This window comes from Anser brachyrhynchus (assembly GCF_964034855.1).
Source record: "Anser brachyrhynchus genome assembly, chromosome: 22".
NCBI classification, from domain to species: domain Eukaryota; kingdom Metazoa; phylum Chordata; class Aves; order Anseriformes; family Anatidae; genus Anser; species Anser brachyrhynchus.
In genome coordinates, this window is record NC_137715.1 from 4,012,415 (window position 1) to 4,031,563 (window position 19,149).

The following is a 19,149-nucleotide window of genomic DNA, read 5'->3' on the forward strand; positions in this document are numbered from 1 at the left end:
AGGGCCACAGTAATCTGTGATGAAAAAAATGAATTCCTACTGAGAAATGCGGTGAAAAGCTTTCAGATGAAAGGGCATCGGCCTGGGGACTACACGGAAGGCCACGAGCACTCCACCTGCGGTCACAAGCACGGTGAACTTTTTATTTCCATTCCTCCAGGTAAAAGCTGAGCACCACGCACGCACACACACAAAGACCAAAAAAAAACCCAACCAACCCAAAAAAAAAACCCCAAACACCTCTACAGGGCTTAGAAACCGTGACACAGACCCGCACGGTCTCCTCTCCCTGGGGAGGGTGGAAGGAAGCACGCATGTGACAGTCATCCATCACAGCGCCGAGGGCTCGGAGGCACCGAGGTGCTGCAGGATGAGGAAGGGAGGGCGAGCAATCCTGCAGGAGGCAGCACCGTGGGGAGCTGAACCGAGCGAGCCCGGGTCCAGGACGGACTCACCCAGCTCGCTCTGGGATGGGATGATACGGGGGGGGGGGGGGGGACCCACCGACCCCGCTAAGACCCCATCTCCAGCCCCGCTCTGCTCTTGGCCCCTGTCCTGGGGGTGCGCCCCAAGGCGCAGACCTGCGAAGGGGCGCAGGCAGCAGCTCTCCAAAGCACACAGCGACCCATGCTGACGTTTCCCTGGGCCTGGCAGCCCAGCAGAGAGCAGAGCAGTGCTCGGAAGCACAGGGTACCTGCATGGCACGAGGCCCCATGCCACATCCCCCTCCTGTGCTCATCCCCACTTCGCGCACAGCATCGCTATTTGTACATGAAAAATGACTGCGATTTCCGCAAAAACAAACTGCCCCCTCAGTCCTTTAATAAATCCGGTTTGGCTGCCAAAACATTTTAATTTCCACTTCTCCAGACTTGCTTTGTCTTCATTGTCTCTATTTTTACTGCGTTTTGTGACAGACGGCTCGTCTCTGACAAATGCAACTTTGCCATTGTGGTAAATCTTCCTGCAGTACGGCCAGCGAAATATTCGCAGGGAAGGAACCTTTTTTTTTTTTCGATCGTTCCGCTAATTCAAAACACTGCCTGCACTTTATAGATGGACTGGCCATACCCGGGGAGGAACGGGGACTGACCGCCTGCTTTGCAGGCAGGCTGGACGGACCCCCAGCCTCCCGTCCTGGCAGCCTTAAGACTCATGCAGAGCTGGATGACGTGCCGGGGGGCTCCCATTTTTGCTGAAATTCCCCCCAAAAAACAAGCATTATCGGTGCAAGGGGCTGTCGGCGGTGCTTGGAACCCCCCCCCCCCCCCCGGACTGAAGTGATGCCCACCCCTCGCTGCTCGGCAGCGTGATGGGCAAGGCTCGTGGCGTCCAGCACCAGCTTGGTGCAGGATATGTCCCCCCCCCCCACTCTGAGCCCACCACCCCTTATGGGGAGCCCCCTTTTTAAATTTTTATTTTAATTTATTATTTTTATTTTTATTTATTTTTTATTTTTATTTATTTTTTATTTTTATTTATTTTTTATTTTTATTTATTTTTTATTTTTATTTATTTTTTATTTTTATTTATTTTTTATTTTTATTTTTTTTTATTTTTATTTATTTTTTATTTTAATTTTTTGGTTTTTGGCTGGGGGAGGCGGGGGGGGGGAGCTGCGCAGCGGCAGGGAGGGGGCTCAGAGGAACCTCGGGGGGGGGTCCCGGGGTCCCGGGGTCCCGGGGGGGGGGGGGTCCCACCGGCAGCCCCGGAGGGAGGCACCGCTCCGAGGGGGGGGGGGGGACGACACCGGGACCGGTTCCCACGCTGCATCCCGGGGTAGCCGCATCCCGGCCAGGACCCGGCGGAGCATGGAGGGAGTTGGGGGGGGGGGGGCCGGCACCGACGGGAGGCGGCCGGGGGGGGGCGGCGGTGCCAGCTCGGGCCCTGCCCAGCTCCGGCTCCGGTTGGTGCCGTCGGACCCGGGGGGCGCGGCCACGGCGGGGCCGGTGCCGGTAAAGCGGCGGAGCGGCCGCGGGGGGGGGCCACCCCGCACGATGGAGGGCCACCTGGCGCGTTGCAAGATCGTGGTGGTGGGGGACACGCAGTGCGGCAAGACGGCGCTGCTGCACGTCTTCGCCAAGGATTGCTACCCCGAGGTGCGCCGGGGGGCTTGGGGGGGGCTTGGGGGGGGGCGCCGGGGCTCGGCACGGCTCGGCTCGGCTCGGCTCACCCTCCCTTCTCCCCCCCCCTAGAGCTACGTGCCCACCGTTTTCGAGAACTACACGGCCAGCTTCGAGATCGACAAGCAGCGCACCGAGCTCAACATGTGGGACACCTCAGGTGGGCTGCCCCCCACCCCCGGGGGAGGTGGGGGAGTTGGGGGGGTCTCCGGTTATGGGGTGATGCCGCCGGGTCCTTGTGAAGGGTTTTTTGGGGGTCCTCTGTCCCCCTGCTCCGTGCTGGTGCAGCCCCCCCCCCCCCCCCCTCCCCGGGGATGTTTCGGGGTTGGGTTCGCATCCGTGCATCCCCGGCAGCGGTTGTGTAGGGCCACCGGTGAGCAGCAGCGAAACCAGTTTTTGGGGTGGGAAGGAATGGGGAAGCCAAGCGAGGTGCAGCCGAGAGGGGAGACCTCGCCTCGGAGAGGAATGTGCTGCGGGAACACGCCGGCCTTTCATCACTCGCTCCCCAACGGAGCTTCTGGGCCGCTTTTGTTTTTCTCCCCTTGTTTTGGCTTTGCCTCTTCGTCTGCATCCGCAGCTGCGATGCCGCGGGGAGCCCTGGGCACGGCTGTCCCAGCCCTCCGAGACCCTTCCCAAACTTCACGCTGCCTTTCTGGGGAGGCGTGAACTGCTTGGTGCGGAGCTAATAAAAATATTGGCCTTTTAATTTACCTCTGGCAACCTCCTCGGAGTGCTGTGTACACACGGCGCGGCTCAGTGCCGGGCTCTGCCAGCGTGCATACGTCGCAGGCTTGCTGATGCTCTTTGCCCATAATTTGTGGAGTCTTTATAACAAATGAAGTCTTCTCGGTGCACAAGAGCAACAGTAAATTAAAGCCTGACCTCCGACTTCCTTTGCTCGTGTACGCTCAAATTCCTCGCTATAATTTTGCATCCGTCAAATTACAGCTGTAGGATCAGCAGAGGTCTACCTAGAGCAGTGGCTTTGCTGAGGCTTGGACTAGCTCTATCATGTAAAATGTGTTTATTGAGTCAGCTCTGGAGGCTTCCTGACCCGGGAGACCTCACTTTTGCTGCTTTTATGCCCCGAGACAAAAAGGGATCTTTTGCTTTGCCTCCTGTGCTGCGAGCCGTGGCGATGCTGCCTCTCGGGGCGGCTCGGGGTGCTGGAGCAGAGGATGAGCCCCGGCTCCCGGAGCTTGGCAGGGTGCTGCGCGTGGAGCTCAGGACGGTGGCTGTGCGGTCGCTGCCTGCTGGATGGATCCTGCTGGGCTGGCGTGTCTGCGTCAAGCCCCTCAGGTGCGATACCCGCGATGCTGTCCTGCTCCGACCCCGAGCATCCGACTCCCAGCACAGCGGGAGTGACCGGGGTGCATCTGTGCACAACCCCGGGGCTGGGACATCCCAGGGGGGTTCCAAACCGGGGGCTTCTGGCGCTGCTGGGAAGGGACTGGGTGGGGTATCTTTGTTCGACGCTGGGCCGCTCTGCTCCGAGCGCCTGCCTTCCACGTGAGAAACTTCACCTTTGGAGAGTACGGAAGCACGCTTGAGGCATTGTGTGTTTTTTAGGAATTCTCCGGAATATTTGGCTTCGATCTTACAAATCTTAAAAGGAAAGGACATGATAAAATGGCTTTAAAGCTGTGTATCAGCATCTGATGGTGTTGTGCATTCATTTTTACCCTTTTCAACAAAAGATATGAGTTTGGTGTTGATCTCTATAGCCAGGAGGACACGGACTATGATTCTTTCTCTCTTCCCCTCATGGAAAATGTAAGCCCTTTTTAACAGCTTCGCTGTGGATAGAGCTCAGTAGATAGTTTTCTAGATCAATTCCCTTCTTTTGCAGCTTTAATTTGAAATACACAGGAACTGGTTCTTCAATAATCAGTCCTGCAAAGCAGTGCACAACAATTTTCTCCAGTAATCAGACTGACATTTTTAGCTGCAGACTGCAGTCTGCTGCTGAATTTCCACCCTTTGGAGACGCTTGTAAACAGAAGCTTTTTGGTAAAAGAAGTTTTTGTGCAATAGCAAATTGAACCAGCTGAGCCGAAGGGATTCTGCGTGGCTTAACTGCCCTCCTCGTGCGGGATGACAGGCGCTGGGGTGCGCTTTCCCTTGTCTCCGTGCTACCTGCTGTCTCTTTTTAGCAGCTTCGCGGCCAGGGGCTTATTGTTTGTGCTAAATTCCACCCCAGCAGGAGCGGGAAGGGAGGCGCTGGGAATCCGCTCCCCTCCTTCTGTCAGGATCACCCTTTACATCTCAAACACTTGCCACCTCTTAGATAAGCAATTGGAACTGCAGGTCTCCAGGAATCAGCAGGCAGATCTGGACAGGGGAGCTGAGTGTTGATTCCTTGCCTCTGCAGCCTCCGTGGCAGCGGTTAGCGGCTCTGGAAGCTGCACGGGGTGAGCTGAGCATTGCCCAGGCACGGGCATGGGGGCAAGGGCAGGTGCCCTGGAAAACTGCCGTGCTGCTCCCGGGTCCTCTTAGTACTCCACACAAACTGGGATGTTGTCTCCTCCCGGGATGTGTAGTACTGGCTGGTGTTGGGAAATGCAGCCTTTCAGCCTGAATTTGCCCCTCCTGTGACGTTAGCAGATGGCAGGGGGGCTGGAAACCTAGTTAGAGAAACATTGCCATGGGGAGGGTAGGAGTGATGGGGAACCAAATGGCTCCCACATAGTATTGGGACCCTGGATTTCCTCTAAGTGTCTTGTAACCATTTGCCCATTGATTAGCTTTTCCAAGGCTGGAGGGTGACTCTGGAGACTTCCCAGCACTAGGACTCCTTGATAAGGATGCCCTGCTCAGAGAGGGCAAGTGCAGGCTCTCCGTGCCCGCTGAAGTGCCTTGCATCCAGGTGCCTGTCAGGGAGAAAAGTGAGCTGAGCATGAGCCTGACCCCTCAGCCTTCCCCTGCAGGTGCTGTTTGCACTTCAGATTTCTCCCTCTGGAAGTCAGTCCCACCTCCAGGCCCAGGGGGAGAGTGCAATTGCTCCAAGTGCCATTTTCCAGTGTGGTGGGGATGTCCCATCCCTCCCTTCCCCCTGAAAGCCCGCTCTCCCTGCCATTACCTAAAGCCTCAGTTAAAAAGCAATTTGACATCTCGGTGTGTGAGAGCGGGGTGCGGAGGAGATGGGGTTTGGGCTCTGACGGGCTCCTCTCATCGGCCATGCAGAGGACGCGGTGCTTCGCTGCCCCGCATATCCCTGTTCTGGCAAATTCTTTTCTGTTGACCCAAAAGCGCTTGGCAGAGAAACAACTCCTCTGCACGGCTCTCGTGGAGGTGTGGGGAAGCACCAGTCCGACCAGATGCCTGCCGGCTGGGGAGCGCTGCTCCCAGGGGGCCGGGTGCCTGCTGGACGCTGGGTGCCGCTGCCTGGCACCTTGCAAGGAAGAGCTTCCAGCCTGTGCAGGCAGCTGGTGGGGGCACGGCTGGGTTTGTGACCACGGATAATGCTTTGCACAGAGCGGGCGGGCTGCATTGCTGTGCTTTGGCAGCGGGGAGTGCATGCGGTCACCGCGAGGTGCGGGATGGGCAGGCTGGCTTCTCAGCGATGCACCAGCTAATTCCCCGTGTGAGCAGCACCTTTCGCTGGTGCACCTTTATTTAATTTTTTCCTTGGTGCACTTTTTGCTAATGCACCGTTATTCATTTTTCTGCATGATGCAACTTTTGCTGATGCGCCATTATTTATTTTTTTTTGCATGGTGCACCCTTTGCTGGTGCGGGACCTGGCGCAGAGCAGAGGTGTCTGTGCCAGTGGCTTACGGGGCTGGCGCCGTGCGTGTGCTCATTGCCGTCTTCCAAAGCTGCTGGAGAGGGCTTTTCTCCCCTCTGAGCACTGCCATTCACCTCAACCTGCCCCGGTTCAGCAGTGCCTCTCTGCCCACTCCGTGCTGCAGCTCACAGCAGGGGACTCGCACGGCTGCCAGTCTTTCGCTGGGACTTGTCTCTTGAGCAGATGTGCTTTCAAGACAAGAATAACACTGGGAGTCGCTAATCCCTCCCCGCCTCCCTCTTTGCCTGCACTCAGCAAACAGTCTGCCTTGGTAGGGCTGTGTGGGAACCGCCAGGCTCCGATAACAGCCCCTTCGTTAGGGGAACTACCCAGGAATGTTGATGAGATTAGAGAGCTGAAAGGGGCTGACTTCAGCAATGGCATCTCCATGGATGCTGGGACCGGATTCCCAGCGCGCGGCTCCGGGATTGCCATGGCTGCCTCTTCCCAAGTGCAAGAGCAAGCTCGGCCTTGGGAAGAGTTCAATGCCACGGGCACTCTGAGGCAGAGAAAAATGTGGAGCTGCCCTTTCCCTACCGAAATAGCTCCTCCCATGCTCCCCGTTGAGGCTGGGAGCCTCAAACCGGCATACTTGTCTTCTGCCTCAGCACAAAGACATAGTTAAGCCTAAAAATATGTGCAGCTGGGTCACATTCTCAGGCAGGTCAGGAACCAGTCGGACAGAAGTTGAAAGAGTTGCAGCAGAAACGGCAGCAGAAATGCTTACGCCGGAGTGGGTGGAGGCTGGAGCTGAGGAGACGTGACATGATGGGACAGGACAGGACAGGACAGGACAAGACACGAGAGTCCCTGGGGGACCGTTGGGCCGGGCTGGGCATGGTGTGGGTGCTGCGTGGCACAGAGATTAAGGCTGCTGCTCCCGTGTCTCCCTGCAGCGAGGCAGCATCCATCCCTTGTCCCCCAGACCCTTTTGGGGTCCTGGGGGGATCCTGGGGCTGTTTTAACACCCATCAAGCAGCAGCTCCTTAGCCAGGTGGTCACATAAACCAATTTGCAGAAGATCCCCAGAGGAGGGACTCTTGCCCTGTCCTTGGCACATGGTGTCTTGCCTTTCCAATAGCTGTCACCCACCTGGCACCCGGGTGCCCCTCACTGTGCCTCGGGGAGGCTGCTGGGGACACTTCGTGGCAGGGAGAGCACCGGAGGAGCCGGTCGGTGCTGTGCCCCCGGCCCTGTGCCTGCGGTGGGGACCTGGGCGCAGCTTTCCTCCTGCCCCAGATCCCGAAGATAAGATCAACACCCGATTAAACGTCACAAGTGTACAGGCCCAGCCTTCCCTGTGGGGAGAAACCTTATCTGGTAGACGAGCAGCCGGGGAGGGATCTGCTGCTTGTGCACAGCAAACTGGAAATGTGCAGCATTGCATAAAGATAATTGTGCTCGCTCAACCCTCGGCTGCGTTCCCCAAAGCATGTGGTGGCTGGGCTGTGGGAATCAGTTGCCACTCCTAGTCCTTGTTTTATCCTGTAGAAGGGGTTACAGGCAGCCTGTGGCAATGCCAGCCGCCCTTGTGACGTGGCGAAAGGGCCAAGAAGGAACTTCTGGTTCCCGTTTGCCTCTCGTGTTGGCTGCTGATTCCCAGCATGATCCCCAGCAGCCTCGTGTGGAGCCAGGGCTGGGCACTGGGGCTGTTCTCCCGTCCCAGGACTTGGTGGTGCTGCCCTGGAGAGGCCACCGGGGACTTCAACAGCGAGCCTCCACCGCTGCTTCCAGATCACCGGTGTGAGGGTCTGCAGAGGGGCCCAGAAATGTCACCTCAGCCCTTCCAAACACCGTTCCCTTCATCCTGACCACATCCATCCTGAAGAAACGCCAGCTGGGCTGCTTAGCAATCTACTGTTGTTGTTTTTTTGTGTGTGTGTGTGCGCATCACAAGAACGAGGTGCAGAGGTTAATTGTCCAAGCTGGTTAGCTGCTGTTGCAGTCATGCACTTTCCAGACGATTGCTTGCTCCATGTCATGGAACGGTTTCCTCCTCTCCTGGACTTAAGGGGTTTGCGGTCGCATTGCACGAGCAAAGAAACATCGCGGTGCAGCCATCAGGAAAGCTTCCATCAGAGTCCTGGGGTGATGGCCATGCTGTCTGATCCGTGTCCCTCAGAGACCTGCACTGTGGGGCTCCCTCTGCTGCTTTTTGTCCCCCTCCAGCTTGGGTAGGATGCCCCATTTCCCCTTTTGGCCACCTCCCCTCTGGCAGGCAGGGCTTCGTTCCTCTGGCAAAGGGCAAATCCTTTCTGAACCCTTGCCCGTGAGGAGGGCAGAATCCCTCGTTGTGGCACAGCCCGCCCTTGGAGGGGCTTCTGAAGGGGCTGCACTGCTGAAAGCTCTTTGGATGTGATGGAAATGGCCCCTCCAGGAGAGAAACCACCGCTGGCTTTGCCTTGCTGTGCTGCTGCTGCAACACAAGAGACCTTGGTGCTGGCCAGGACACTTCATCAGCCTGGCACGTCACAGCTTCGCTGCGCAGGGGAGGCTGGCACGGTTGCGGGTGTTTGACTCTGTTTCACTCGGCCTCGCGCTCCCTTCAGTCTCTAATGTCACTAATTACTTCTGCCTTTGGATCTGTGACCCCCGGGTTGTTGGGTCCTGGCTTCAGACCACCGTGCTGTCAGCGCCGCCGTTGTGTCTCGGAGTTTGTCACCATGGCTTTAATTCCTGCCTCTTCCCCTTGTCGCTGGGCTGGGTCGGGCTCTAACAAGCACTGCGTTAGTGTCAGAAACCTGGGGTTTGTATCAGGGGGGTCGGCACTCCTCTCCCCTTCCTGTGGTCAGGCAGGGGCAGGAACCCTCAGGCTGTGAGCCCTGCTCGCAGGGACCTGTGGGGTGCTCAGGAGCGGCGCTGCAGCTTGCCAGGCCCCAAACAGGGCCGGGCCCCAAACAGGGCCAGGCCCCAAACAGGACCAGGCCCCAAACAGGACCAGGCCCCAAACAGGACCAGTTGCTGGCTTGCTCGCAGGAGACAGGGTCTGGTTTCACCCTGGGAGGGTGAAGCTGGCCTCTGAACTCGCCACGGTTTGGATATTGTCTCCTCGGTGTGCACCTAGTGCTGCAGCAGCTAATTTCCTGGCCGCCCGTTTATAAAGCCCATCAGCACTAACGATGTGGGGAACGAGAAGGACGTTTGCACGTTCTGGCCAGTTGTGCAGCTGGCACGTGGAGCCACTGCTCTTTGAACGCTGCCCTTGCGAAGGCGCCGAGATGTTCAAGGCGAGAGTTGAGCCTGCAGAGCTCGCCGTGCTCATGGGTCCTTGGAAGCGAGTGGTGGTCCTCAAGAAACCCCTTGTTGGAGGGGCCTGGGGGGGGTCTGTGGTGGCTGAGGAGGGGGTTTTGGGATCTGGCTGCCCTGCATAGGATCTGTGTTCTGACTCGGTCACCTCCTGAAGCTGCGTCATCCCAAATGGGTGTCCCGTCCTCCTCCGGGGAGCTCCCGCGCCGAGCCCGTGACCCGCCTGGTTCCCAGCGGTGCTGGCTGGGCTTTTGTAGGGCCAGGCTGAGCTGAGTGACCATGGAATAACAATTCCTTTCATAGTCTGTCCCCAGGAGGATAAAGGGATGGGGCATGACCCTTGGGGCTGTTTAACTGCTGCTTTCAAGAGTTCCCTGAGGCTGAATTCCTCTTTTCCCCTCTACTGCAAACTCTGCCATTGTTTCCCTGGGCTTATTTCCCCTTTTCCAGCAGTGGGGAAATATTTTTGGGTGACTCCGTGCCCTCTCGTTGCATCTGCAGAGGAAATGGCAGCTCTGAAGCATCCCGGGTGTCTCGGAGAAGCAGCTGGGATTTTTGCAGGCTCACCATGGGGACTGGGCTCTTTCCTTGCCCAGGGTGTCTGGGACAGCTGCCACTTCTGTCTCTCCCATTCACTGTCAGGTTTTCAATCCAGCATTTTTATGCTTTGCCCCCGGGAGGAGACAATAGCAGGGCTGTTCCGTGGGACATGCGCCTTTCTCATGCAGATGCGCTGCCTGCACACGGGGTGGGGAGCCCAGGGATGTCCCCCCCCCCCAGCTCAGCCTCCCTGGAGGGGCTGGGCAAGGGGCAGGGGTGAGGGGCACCGCTGCCCACCCGCTGCAGTCCCCATCACAGCTTCCTGCACCCGCTGCAGTGGGGTTGTTCCTCCTGTGGGAATGGCGCAGACGTACCTCTTCAGTCTTAAAGGTGTGGTATAAATAAAATATATTATTATTATTATTAACACCTTCATCGTCATCTGCCCTGGCAGAGGAGCAACTATTCGTGGAAGCCATCAAATTCACCTCATGTAATATTAACGTGCCTGGGGGAACTCCCATGGGGAGTGCCTGTGGGGATGGGTCGGGAGCTGCCCCGGTCCCACCCTGCCCAGCCTGAGGAGGTGGGAAGGGGGCTCAGAGCCATGCCCCTGCGTGCACAGCCCCTGCCTGCAGCAAGCAGTCACCCAGATAAATTTCCCTGCAACACAAGCCACGTGGAGATGCGAATTCCCAGCCAGAAAGCCCTGCAGAAGCTGCTGGGTTCCTGTGGATAAAGCTTTGGCTGAACCAGGGTTTGTTTCAGGGACTCCAGAAAGCCGGGCAGGATTTCTGCTTCCTTCTGCAAGGGACATTCTTGGCACTGCGGGCGGCACGGGGAGCGAGCCCTCTGAGGCAAGTGAGATGCTGAAAAATTTGGCCTCGGCAGCGCCCTGGCGTGCTCAGCCCGAGCTGGCGGGGGGCTCCTTGCGGGTTTGCTCTCCTGGTTTGCAGCGTGCTATTGTGGGCTGGGGGGGTGCCCGTGTGGGGAGGCTCATTATCTCTCGGAACAGCTAATAAGGAACAAATGAAGATTAACGCCGGGTTGGTATAGATGAAACAGCAAATTTCAGTCCTCTGCCCGAGAGCAGCGTCCCCGGGTCCCAGTGCCAGGCACTCGGAGGGGCTGCCAGCTGATAAGAAAGAGGAGCTATTCGTGGCTGTACCCGCCTCTGAATTTCAGACAACAACCGTGTGGATTTTATTTTTAAGCTCTTTTTGGTGTCTGGCTCGCTCCAGTTTTCTGTCTTTAATCACGAACAGATGCACATAGGTCCTGTTTCTTGCAAACCTGGGTGCCAAGTGGGAGAATGAGTCATGCAGCGCAGGAAGGCTGGATCTGCAGGCACACGAGCCTTGGGTGCCTGTGTGTTCGGAGGTGCCAGACTGCGGGGCTCTAGGGTGTCTTGCTGGAAGAGCCGAAAGGCATTGAGTGCTCGGAATCGATGAAGCCAGACACCTGGAGTTGTGGGAACTGAGGCTTTTGTGTTTGGGTTGTGTTTTTAATTGTTGTGCTTGATGACAAAGTAATAGATGCAAGAGCTAGAAAAATAATCGACCAACGAGAATTCCCTGATTCAGCAGAGACATCTCCAAAGAAAGCTGAGGGCGGTGGGATTCTGGAGCTCAGCAGCTTCCCAGCAGTGCTGGACACACTTACCACGCTGAGCATTGGTCTCCTGGGGTGGGGAAGGGCCATGAGCACTGGTGTTTTTCAGCTCTCAGAGCTGGGTTGAGCTACCAGCGATGGTGCCGGGGCCGTTCCTGCACCCCAGAGCTGGGAGCAGAAAGTTAAAGCACAGGGAGGCGATTTTGAGCTCATTAAGAAAACGATGCTCTCGAACCGGGGCAGCTCTTCCCTCCCCTCCTCCTGCCAGCACCAACCAGGGGGGTTTGGTTTTTGTTCCAGCAGCTGCTGGGTGATGGCCCTGCGTGTCCTGGCACTGGTCTGGGGCTCGTGGGACAAGTGGGGACCAGAGAGGGGCCGTGCTCCAGGCGCTGCAGGCTCTGCGAGCCGGTGACGTGCCGAAGGAAGCAGCAGGTTGCTACGATACAGTTTGCCGTAGCAATGTCTGCGCTGAAAGGAGCCAAAACCACCTCTACAAAAGGAGCATTCCTGGGCTGGGAGGGGGGTGGATTTATCTGCAGTGTTTATGTAAAGCGGAGGAGCTGCAGGGAGAGGATGCGTGTGGGAACGCTCCCCTCCCGCCTGGGGCAGGGGCAGAGCCTGGGGCAGATACCCCGGTGTGCATGGGGAAAGGGCATGGCTCCGATAAAGGGTCCAGCAGATCTGAGCATGCAGATGCGTGCTGGATCTCGCATCCCACCCGGCAAATGTGCACTGTTAAGGAGACTGCAGGCTCGGTCTGAAGGGGAGCTCGGTCCTGCCTCGGAAAGCAGCCGCTGCTTCGCTGGGCGTGGGGTCACCTCACCCACGGGATGGGGCGGCTCACGGGTGCCAGCTCTGCCCGTCACGAGCTGAAGCATCCTGAGCCTGAAGCAAGGTCAGAGGTCTCCAGGGCCCCCCCTGCCCTAGCCTGCATCCTCCATCCCTGCTCTGGCCAAGGCACCGCAGGCGCTGGCTCGTCCCCGTGCACGGAGCGTGACTTTCCCTCGAGGAAGAGGGCCGGGCTCTGCAGAGGTCACAGCCTGTTTCTGCTGTGCTGGATCCCGCTGCTTCTCTTCCCAGTGACTTTGCAGGGACAAGGAGCCAAGCTGTGGCTTCTCCCGCTGATGGGCGCCAGGGGTGCAGGCGCCCCTGCTGCAGCAGCACGGCTGGGTGCAGCTGGATGTCCCCGCAGCTGGATGTCCCCGCAGCTGGCTTTGCTGTGAATCCCAACACACGCTGAGTGCTGGGTGCCTGCTCTGCATGGGCATGGCAGGATGGTGCCGGGGCCGTGCACCGCGGAGGTGCTGCTGGTGGCTCTCCCCAGCATCCTGCTATGAGCTCGGCACAGGGACCAGCAGGGAATCCACCCGTCCTCCTCTGATGCCACCCCCAGCAGATTCCCATCGTCCCGGCGACATCAGCCACCATCGCTCGTGGTTCTTCAGGTGCTGACCTCCAGCACGGGGCCGTGGGACGCGGGCTGGGTGCTGCACCCTGCGCCGGGCTGGGAAGCGCGGGGCCGGATCCTTCCCGTGGGGCCGGGGCAGGAAACGCCTCCGGTGCCCCCAGCCTGCTTCCGAGGAGGCCGATCCAACAAGGAGCCCGGTGTCTCTGCTTCCCCTTTTCATAAATAAGCAGCTGTTTCTCATCCCTGCAGGAAGTTTGAGCCATTGTAAAGCCAAATATAAAACCGAGAGAGTGTTTTTAAGCAGCGATGAGCTGATTGCTCCATTACTGTTTAGTGAGGCATTTACAATCACGCACAGAATGTGCTTCAGATAAAAACATTACGGGACAAAGGCTTTAATGCCTGAAATTCACATTGAAGGTGCGTGCGTGTGCGTGTGTGTGTGCATGGCAGCGCTGCGCAGGATTCAGCCCGGGCTCTCTGCCTGCTCACTGAGAAATCCTGCAGAATACAGAATCATCCCCTTCAATTTACAGCTTGTTCACCAAATCCTGGCACATCTTTTGTGCACAAAAAAAAAAAAAAAAAAAAAAAAGAATCTGCCTGATATTTTCCAGCATAAATCCAGAGCAAAAGGCAGTTTGTTTTTTTTTTTTTACCTGTCTTAAACTCTCGCAGTCTCTGTGAGCAAGCTCCCCTGTATAAAGACATCGAGAGAGGATAAAAAAATAGCAGCAGCCTTCCTCGTGGCCTGCCTTCTCTCAGCTACACCTTCCTGCCGTTCCTAGAACAGCAACTGCATGACAAGCGACGGGATCGGTGTGCAAGCGGCAGAGGGAGGCATGTGCTGCTCTGTGGCACCGCAGCCCTTCCAAGCTCCCTTTCCTCTCTCTTGCTTGCCAGATGCTCACACGTGCCGGCGGCCCCGGTCCTAAGGGACCTGCGGGGAGCACTGGGGCTCCTCTCCTGCCCCGCCGGTGTGAGAAACAAAGTTGTGGTTTTGCAATAGAAGGTGTTTTTGCGGTGGAGAACCCCACTGACCTTGCATATTCAAAAGTGATTGTGCAGGCGTGACAGCGGCATAGCAGTGGGGAGTATGTTAAGCAGGTAAGGGGAAGGTCCCGCTGTCCCAAAATAAGGAGGATAGCTAAGAAAGACAGGATGAGAAGTGCGAAATCAGTAAAAACAAAAATCACGGGCCCTCTAGGCACAAGAGAAGGAAAAAAAAAAAGGAAAAGGAGAAATTAACGGTTGGTCCAATAAAGCTGTAGGTGTATGGTATAGAAGGGCATCGAGTAGGCTGTGAGCCTGTGGTACTCAGTGAGGAAACGGGAGAAATCAGATGTCGGGTACTAGGGGATATAAGGTTAGGATAAACTTTTACTGGGCGCTCCTGCTTGCAGGACGTTTGCAGGATTGCAATCGCGAATCAAACGGCTTCCCAGAAGGTCCTGTCTGAAGAAAATTACTGCGATTTTCCTCGCACCGAGCAGCCCGTGGATGGCACTCGCTGCTCACCGCTCTTCTCTCCGCAGGCTCAGCCTACTACGACAACGTCCGGCCCTTGGCGTACCCGGACTCGGACGCGGTGCTCATCTGCTTTGACATCAGCCGCCCCGAGACCCTGGACAGCGTGCTCAAGAAGGTGAGTGCCCGCTGGGTCCGGGCTGCTGGGATGGAGCCCCGGGCTTTTGCCGCCAGGGCAAAAAGCTCCCTTGGCTGGAGTTCTCCTGCGGCTGCTGCCCGTGGGCTGTAGCAGAAAGCGAGGGATTTCCCTCTGCAAGGAGCCCCGTGAGCGATGCAGCCCATGGCAGAGCGCATGTGGGGTCTGCGTGCGTGCACACATGCCAATATGGGGGCAGGGAGAGATGTAGGGCATCGGTTCTGTTCCTCGTGAAGCCCCTGGGGAGCGGCGCGCATCCCTCGCCACCAGTCCGCGTGCTGGGAGTGGGAAGTGGCCCCTGGTGCCAGCAGGGAGCTCGTTTTGCTGGCTGTCCCCTCAGTTCGGCCTCTGCCCGCCCAAAAAAAAGGCAGCAATCGGTTCCCTGCAGCTCGCCAACGGGAACGACGAGCTGTGGCACCGAACTTCAGGTTGTGCTGGAGCCTTGGCCTCCTACTCAGCTGCTGGCGGGGCTGGGAGGTGGCTCTGGGGACCTGGGGACAAGGGGAAAGGACCCTTGGGGTGGCTCGCCCAAGGCACCCAGCTCGGGGGCAGGAGCCTTCCACGGGGCTGGAAGCTTTCGCTGCTCGACTTGGGAGCCAGCAGGATGAGAGCACAGGCAAATCGCCCGTCCCCTAATGAGATGCAAGCCCACCAGTAATTAGCGGGGCTGGGGCTTTATCGACGGCTCTGCACGCTCCTCGTGCGAGCCTGCTCTGCTCGCTGCAAGGTCTTCCCCGCGCAGCCTCGCAGCTGCTCCCAGCACTGTTAGCAATGCATTTTTGATATGGTGACTTAAATTAAGCCCTGAATCACAGGGGATTTCTTAAGTGTCTCTGAGCAGATGCCTTGTTTCCTTTGGTGCAGGCTCACAGGCTACGGAGGCGAGGTGAATTCCTAAAGCACCATGAAGTTGAAACGGGTTTTAGCTGCTGTTATCAGGCGAATAAGGAGAATAACACTCCCTATTCAAGCCGTGGGCAAACGTGCTGGTTCAGCAGGGGAAATTTTTATTATTGCTGCCCTTCTGCTGCCTGGCTTGCCTGTACAGCTTGTACGGTCGAAGGGAAGGAGCCACCCGGGAGCAAACAGCATCTCGTTTCACACAAAGCGGGTTTTCACGGGGGGGCACCTCTGCTCTGGCACGGCCGGGTGGTGCAGCAAACCTCGGCACGGCGTCAGTCGTGTGAGAAGAGGGTCACGGCTCTGTCCATAGCCTAGGGACCCCGTTACAGACAGCCGGCTGAGAACAGACCCTACAGCCCCATTTCTGCAGGGATTTTCATCCTTCGGGTGAATTAGGGTGTTTGAATTCCTGCTCCGAATGAACCGCAGCATCCTTTTCATGCGGCTCTTTTGGGGCATGCTGCTGGGGCAGTGGGGACACGTGGGATTCCTGGCAGACAGTGTCCCCAGCAGGGAAGGGGGCTGTGGGAAAGACTGGAGCCTGTCTCCTGGTGGAAAACATCAATTTTTATCATTTTACAGTTGCTTTGGTCTGATACTGCTTGAGCGAAACCTGGCCTTCTTGGCCCTTCCTTTCCCCAGCGGGTTCTGGGTGCTTGCCTGTGGGTTGGGTTTTCTTCCCCTTCTAATTGCTTGGGGTATTTGCCCAGCGGTCAGGCAGCGTGGCAGGCATTGCTACTTCCAAGTGACATCTTCAGCTGGTGACGGTCTCTATTTGACATCTGCCTGCTGCTGGAGCTCTAAAAGGTACCATCAACGTGAAGGAAGTGGATGTTTGCCCTGGCCTTCTCCTTCCCTCGCTTCAGTCGTTTATTCCCCTGGCTGGAGCTGTGCTCTGAGTGTCTTAACGTCCTTAACATGTGGCTCCCAAGAACAAATAACGAGCGTGCTGTGCAGGCAGCTCCCCGCTGACTGGGACTCAGGAGGTCCCCCAAGGTGACCCGCGGAGTCCCAGACCTGTGCACCAGGCCGTGCAGTCGTTATTTTTCCATATTCCTACCCAGGAGGGGTCTCCAGTGGCTCAGCGCAGGGGACTGCAGCTTGGATGCAGCGGGTTTGCAGCAAGTGAGCACAAAGATAGCTGAGAGGCACCCTGATGTTCCCATCCTTGCCTGGGGCAGTCATTAAGGTGCCCTGATGAGCTAATTAGCCTCTGAACAGCTGTGACCCCAGTACGGAAAAGCCGTGCACAGCTCCAGCAAGCATTGGGGTGGCTACAGGGGGCAGCCCTGGTGAACCCCAACCGGTGGGACCCCAGGAGCTGTGCAGGGCATCCAAAGGGCTTTGGGAGCATCGAGCTGAGCCCCTGCCTTTGTCATTCCAACCTCGGCTCCTCTGCGGGCTGTCAGCACTAAGCGGAGCCTCTCGTACAGCCGAGCGCCTTCTCTCTCTTGTCTCCGCTGCAGTGGCAAGGGGAGACCCAGGAGTTCTGCCCCAACGCCAAGATCGTGCTGGTGGGCTGCAAGCTGGACATGCGGACGGACCTGAACACGCTGCGGGAGCTTTCCAAGCAGCGCCTCATCCCCGTCACGCACGAGCAGGTGGGTTTCGGCGGCCACCCGTCCCTGCAGGGCTCTGTGGGTGGTGGTGGGGACGTTCCCTGGGGACCTCCTAGGACAAGGAGGCTCAGCAGCAAAGGACCCGCTGTGGGTTTTGGGGATTGCTGTGGGGACACGGGCTCCGGAGCTGCGCCTTGGCTGTGCCAAGCAGGTGACGGTCCTGGAGAGGGGGCTCCGGGAGGGAACGGAGGATGCTCCTCACAGGGTGCTGAGGTCCTTAACCCCCCCTTCTGTTCCTCCCCGCCTCTCCGGGCTGCAGGGCAGCGCGCTGGCGCGGCAGATCGGGGCGGTGGCGTATGCCGAGTGCTCCTCCAAGGTGTCGGAGAACAGCGTGCGGGACGTCTTCCACGTGACCACGCTCGCCTCCGTCAACAGGGTGCACAAGAACTTGAAGCGCTCCAACTCCAAGCGGGGACTGAAGCGGGCGTCACAGATGCCCGGCAGGACGGACTTACTGAATGACACGGAGATCAGGAAAGACCGAGCCAAGAGCTGCTCCATCATGTGAAAAACAGGGCTGTAAATAACGTGTGTGTGTTGTCCATTTTGTACAGTAAGCGGCCAAGACCAGGGCACGGCGCTGGCTGCGGGAGCCAGCCTGCCTTTCCGAAGCCTTTCTCGGTCTCTGTAGGGCCGAGCAAAGGTCCCAGCTGCAAACCGGGGTGCGGGAGGCACCCCCCACTGCGGAGACCCCTGGGTCGGCTGCCACTGTGCTGATTGCTTGGGGTAAAGGAACCACTTGGCAGAGGAGCGTTCGGGTGCTGCGAGGTCCGCGGTTGGGTGGAACAGAGCAAAAGGGAGCGATGCTGCGTGTGTGCTGCCCTCCCGTCCCCACGGCCCAGCCTCCGGGTGATGATACACGGACGGCGCGGGGTGGGGAGCTCGGTGGGACATGGGCTGGAGGCTGGGAGGGGGGACCCGTGAGCAGCAGGGGGATCAGGAGACGGTCCTCTTCCCATCTGCCTTTAGAAGAAGTGGTGTTTGAGCTGGTGCTGCCTGCAGCTGGGCTGGACGGGGAGCCCCCAAGGAAGGTGCAGGGCTGGGGGAGGCTCCTTAACCTGGTGAGGCACCACGGCAGGCCCCCTCCTGCGGAGCATGTAGGTAGGCATCTCTTCTCATGGTGCTTTGGATACTTGAACTCCCGTCAAACTGCAGCGGCGTGGATCTGGCTGCAGGGTCTGTCCCCGTAGATGCATCCTGCGAATCGTGGTTCCCTTCAGCAAGCAAATGCCGCTCGGGAGCTGGTGGCCCGGCTGCTGCCAGCCTGGTTCCTCATCGGGCTGCTCCCTGCCGCGGGCAGGCGCGCCGCCAGGCACGTGGCTTCCCCAAAAGCAGACTGCAATAACAGCCCATGTCCTGTTCCCCCGCCCGTTTCCAGCTGCAGATTGTGTTGCATGGTGCTGTGTTTGTCTGCTACAGGTACCCAAAAGGACTGTACGCGTCCCTGCACCCCGGCCCCGCCGTGGCAGTGGGAGGGCAGGTGCCCCCTGCCCCTCCCGTACAGCCTGCTGCTGCCAACACCTCTCATTGCTTCTGCTGCTGCCCTCTCTAAATGCCTTTGACTACAGTGTTAGCCTTGACCTAATGTCACATAGACACTTTATGGAAAAAAAAAAAATAAAAAAGAAAATCTGCTCCATTGCCAGTTCCAGCTGTGTCAGTGGGCTACAGAAAACAAATAAACATCGTTGGAAAATGCACAGTGCTTGACTCTGTTCGTTTTTAACAGTCAAATAGCTATCCTCTCCAAATGCCTTCCTGCCGAACTTCTGTTTGTATCCCCATGGCTCTCTCCAGCTCTTGAAATACACTCGTGCACACTTGAGCGGGAAATGCAGAGGCCTTAGCTGCATGTAGTCATTTGGGAGCGAAAACAACTGCCTCGAACAACCTCTCGCTCCGTCCTGAATCCTCCGGTACCAGGCAGCATCTGCAGCTTGTCTGTGCCTGATGCACCAGTCTGAGCTGACGGGAGGTGCCCCCATCCTCGCTGTGTCACGAGCTGCAAGTGAAGGCGGCTTTTGGCTTAATAGTTTGTGTCTCTTCTCCCACCCAGGGCTCGGCCTTCAGCTGCACCACGGAGGCTGTTTGGGAAACCGGAGAGGCTGAGTTACCAGCACGAGAAAAGCTCAAGCGGTGACTGAATGCTCTTGTGCTGGGTGCGGGGTGCAGGAAAAGGGAAGGAAGGGAGCAAGGCGCTACGCCAGGAGCAGCCCCCAGCACCACCATCCCTTTCTCTTGCTCTGCAG

The 19,149-nt window shown here is 57.9% G+C and overlaps 1 protein-coding gene across 1 annotated transcript; it reads left to right on the plus strand.

The window, feature by feature from the left end:
* Nucleotides 1–1,928: 1,928 nt before the first annotated feature.
* RND2 (Rho family GTPase 2) lies at nucleotides 1,929–18,600 on the plus strand. The gene is made up of 5 exons (XM_080565569.1): nucleotides 1,929–2,099; nucleotides 2,196–2,283; nucleotides 14,251–14,360; nucleotides 16,748–16,882; nucleotides 17,160–18,600. The coding sequence occupies exons 1-5, from the start codon at nucleotides 1,998–2,000 to the stop codon at nucleotides 17,406–17,408; spliced, it is 684 nt and encodes a 227-aa protein (XP_080421695.1). The 5' UTR covers nucleotides 1,929–1,997; the 3' UTR covers nucleotides 17,409–18,600.
* Nucleotides 18,601–19,149: the final 549 nt, after the last annotated feature.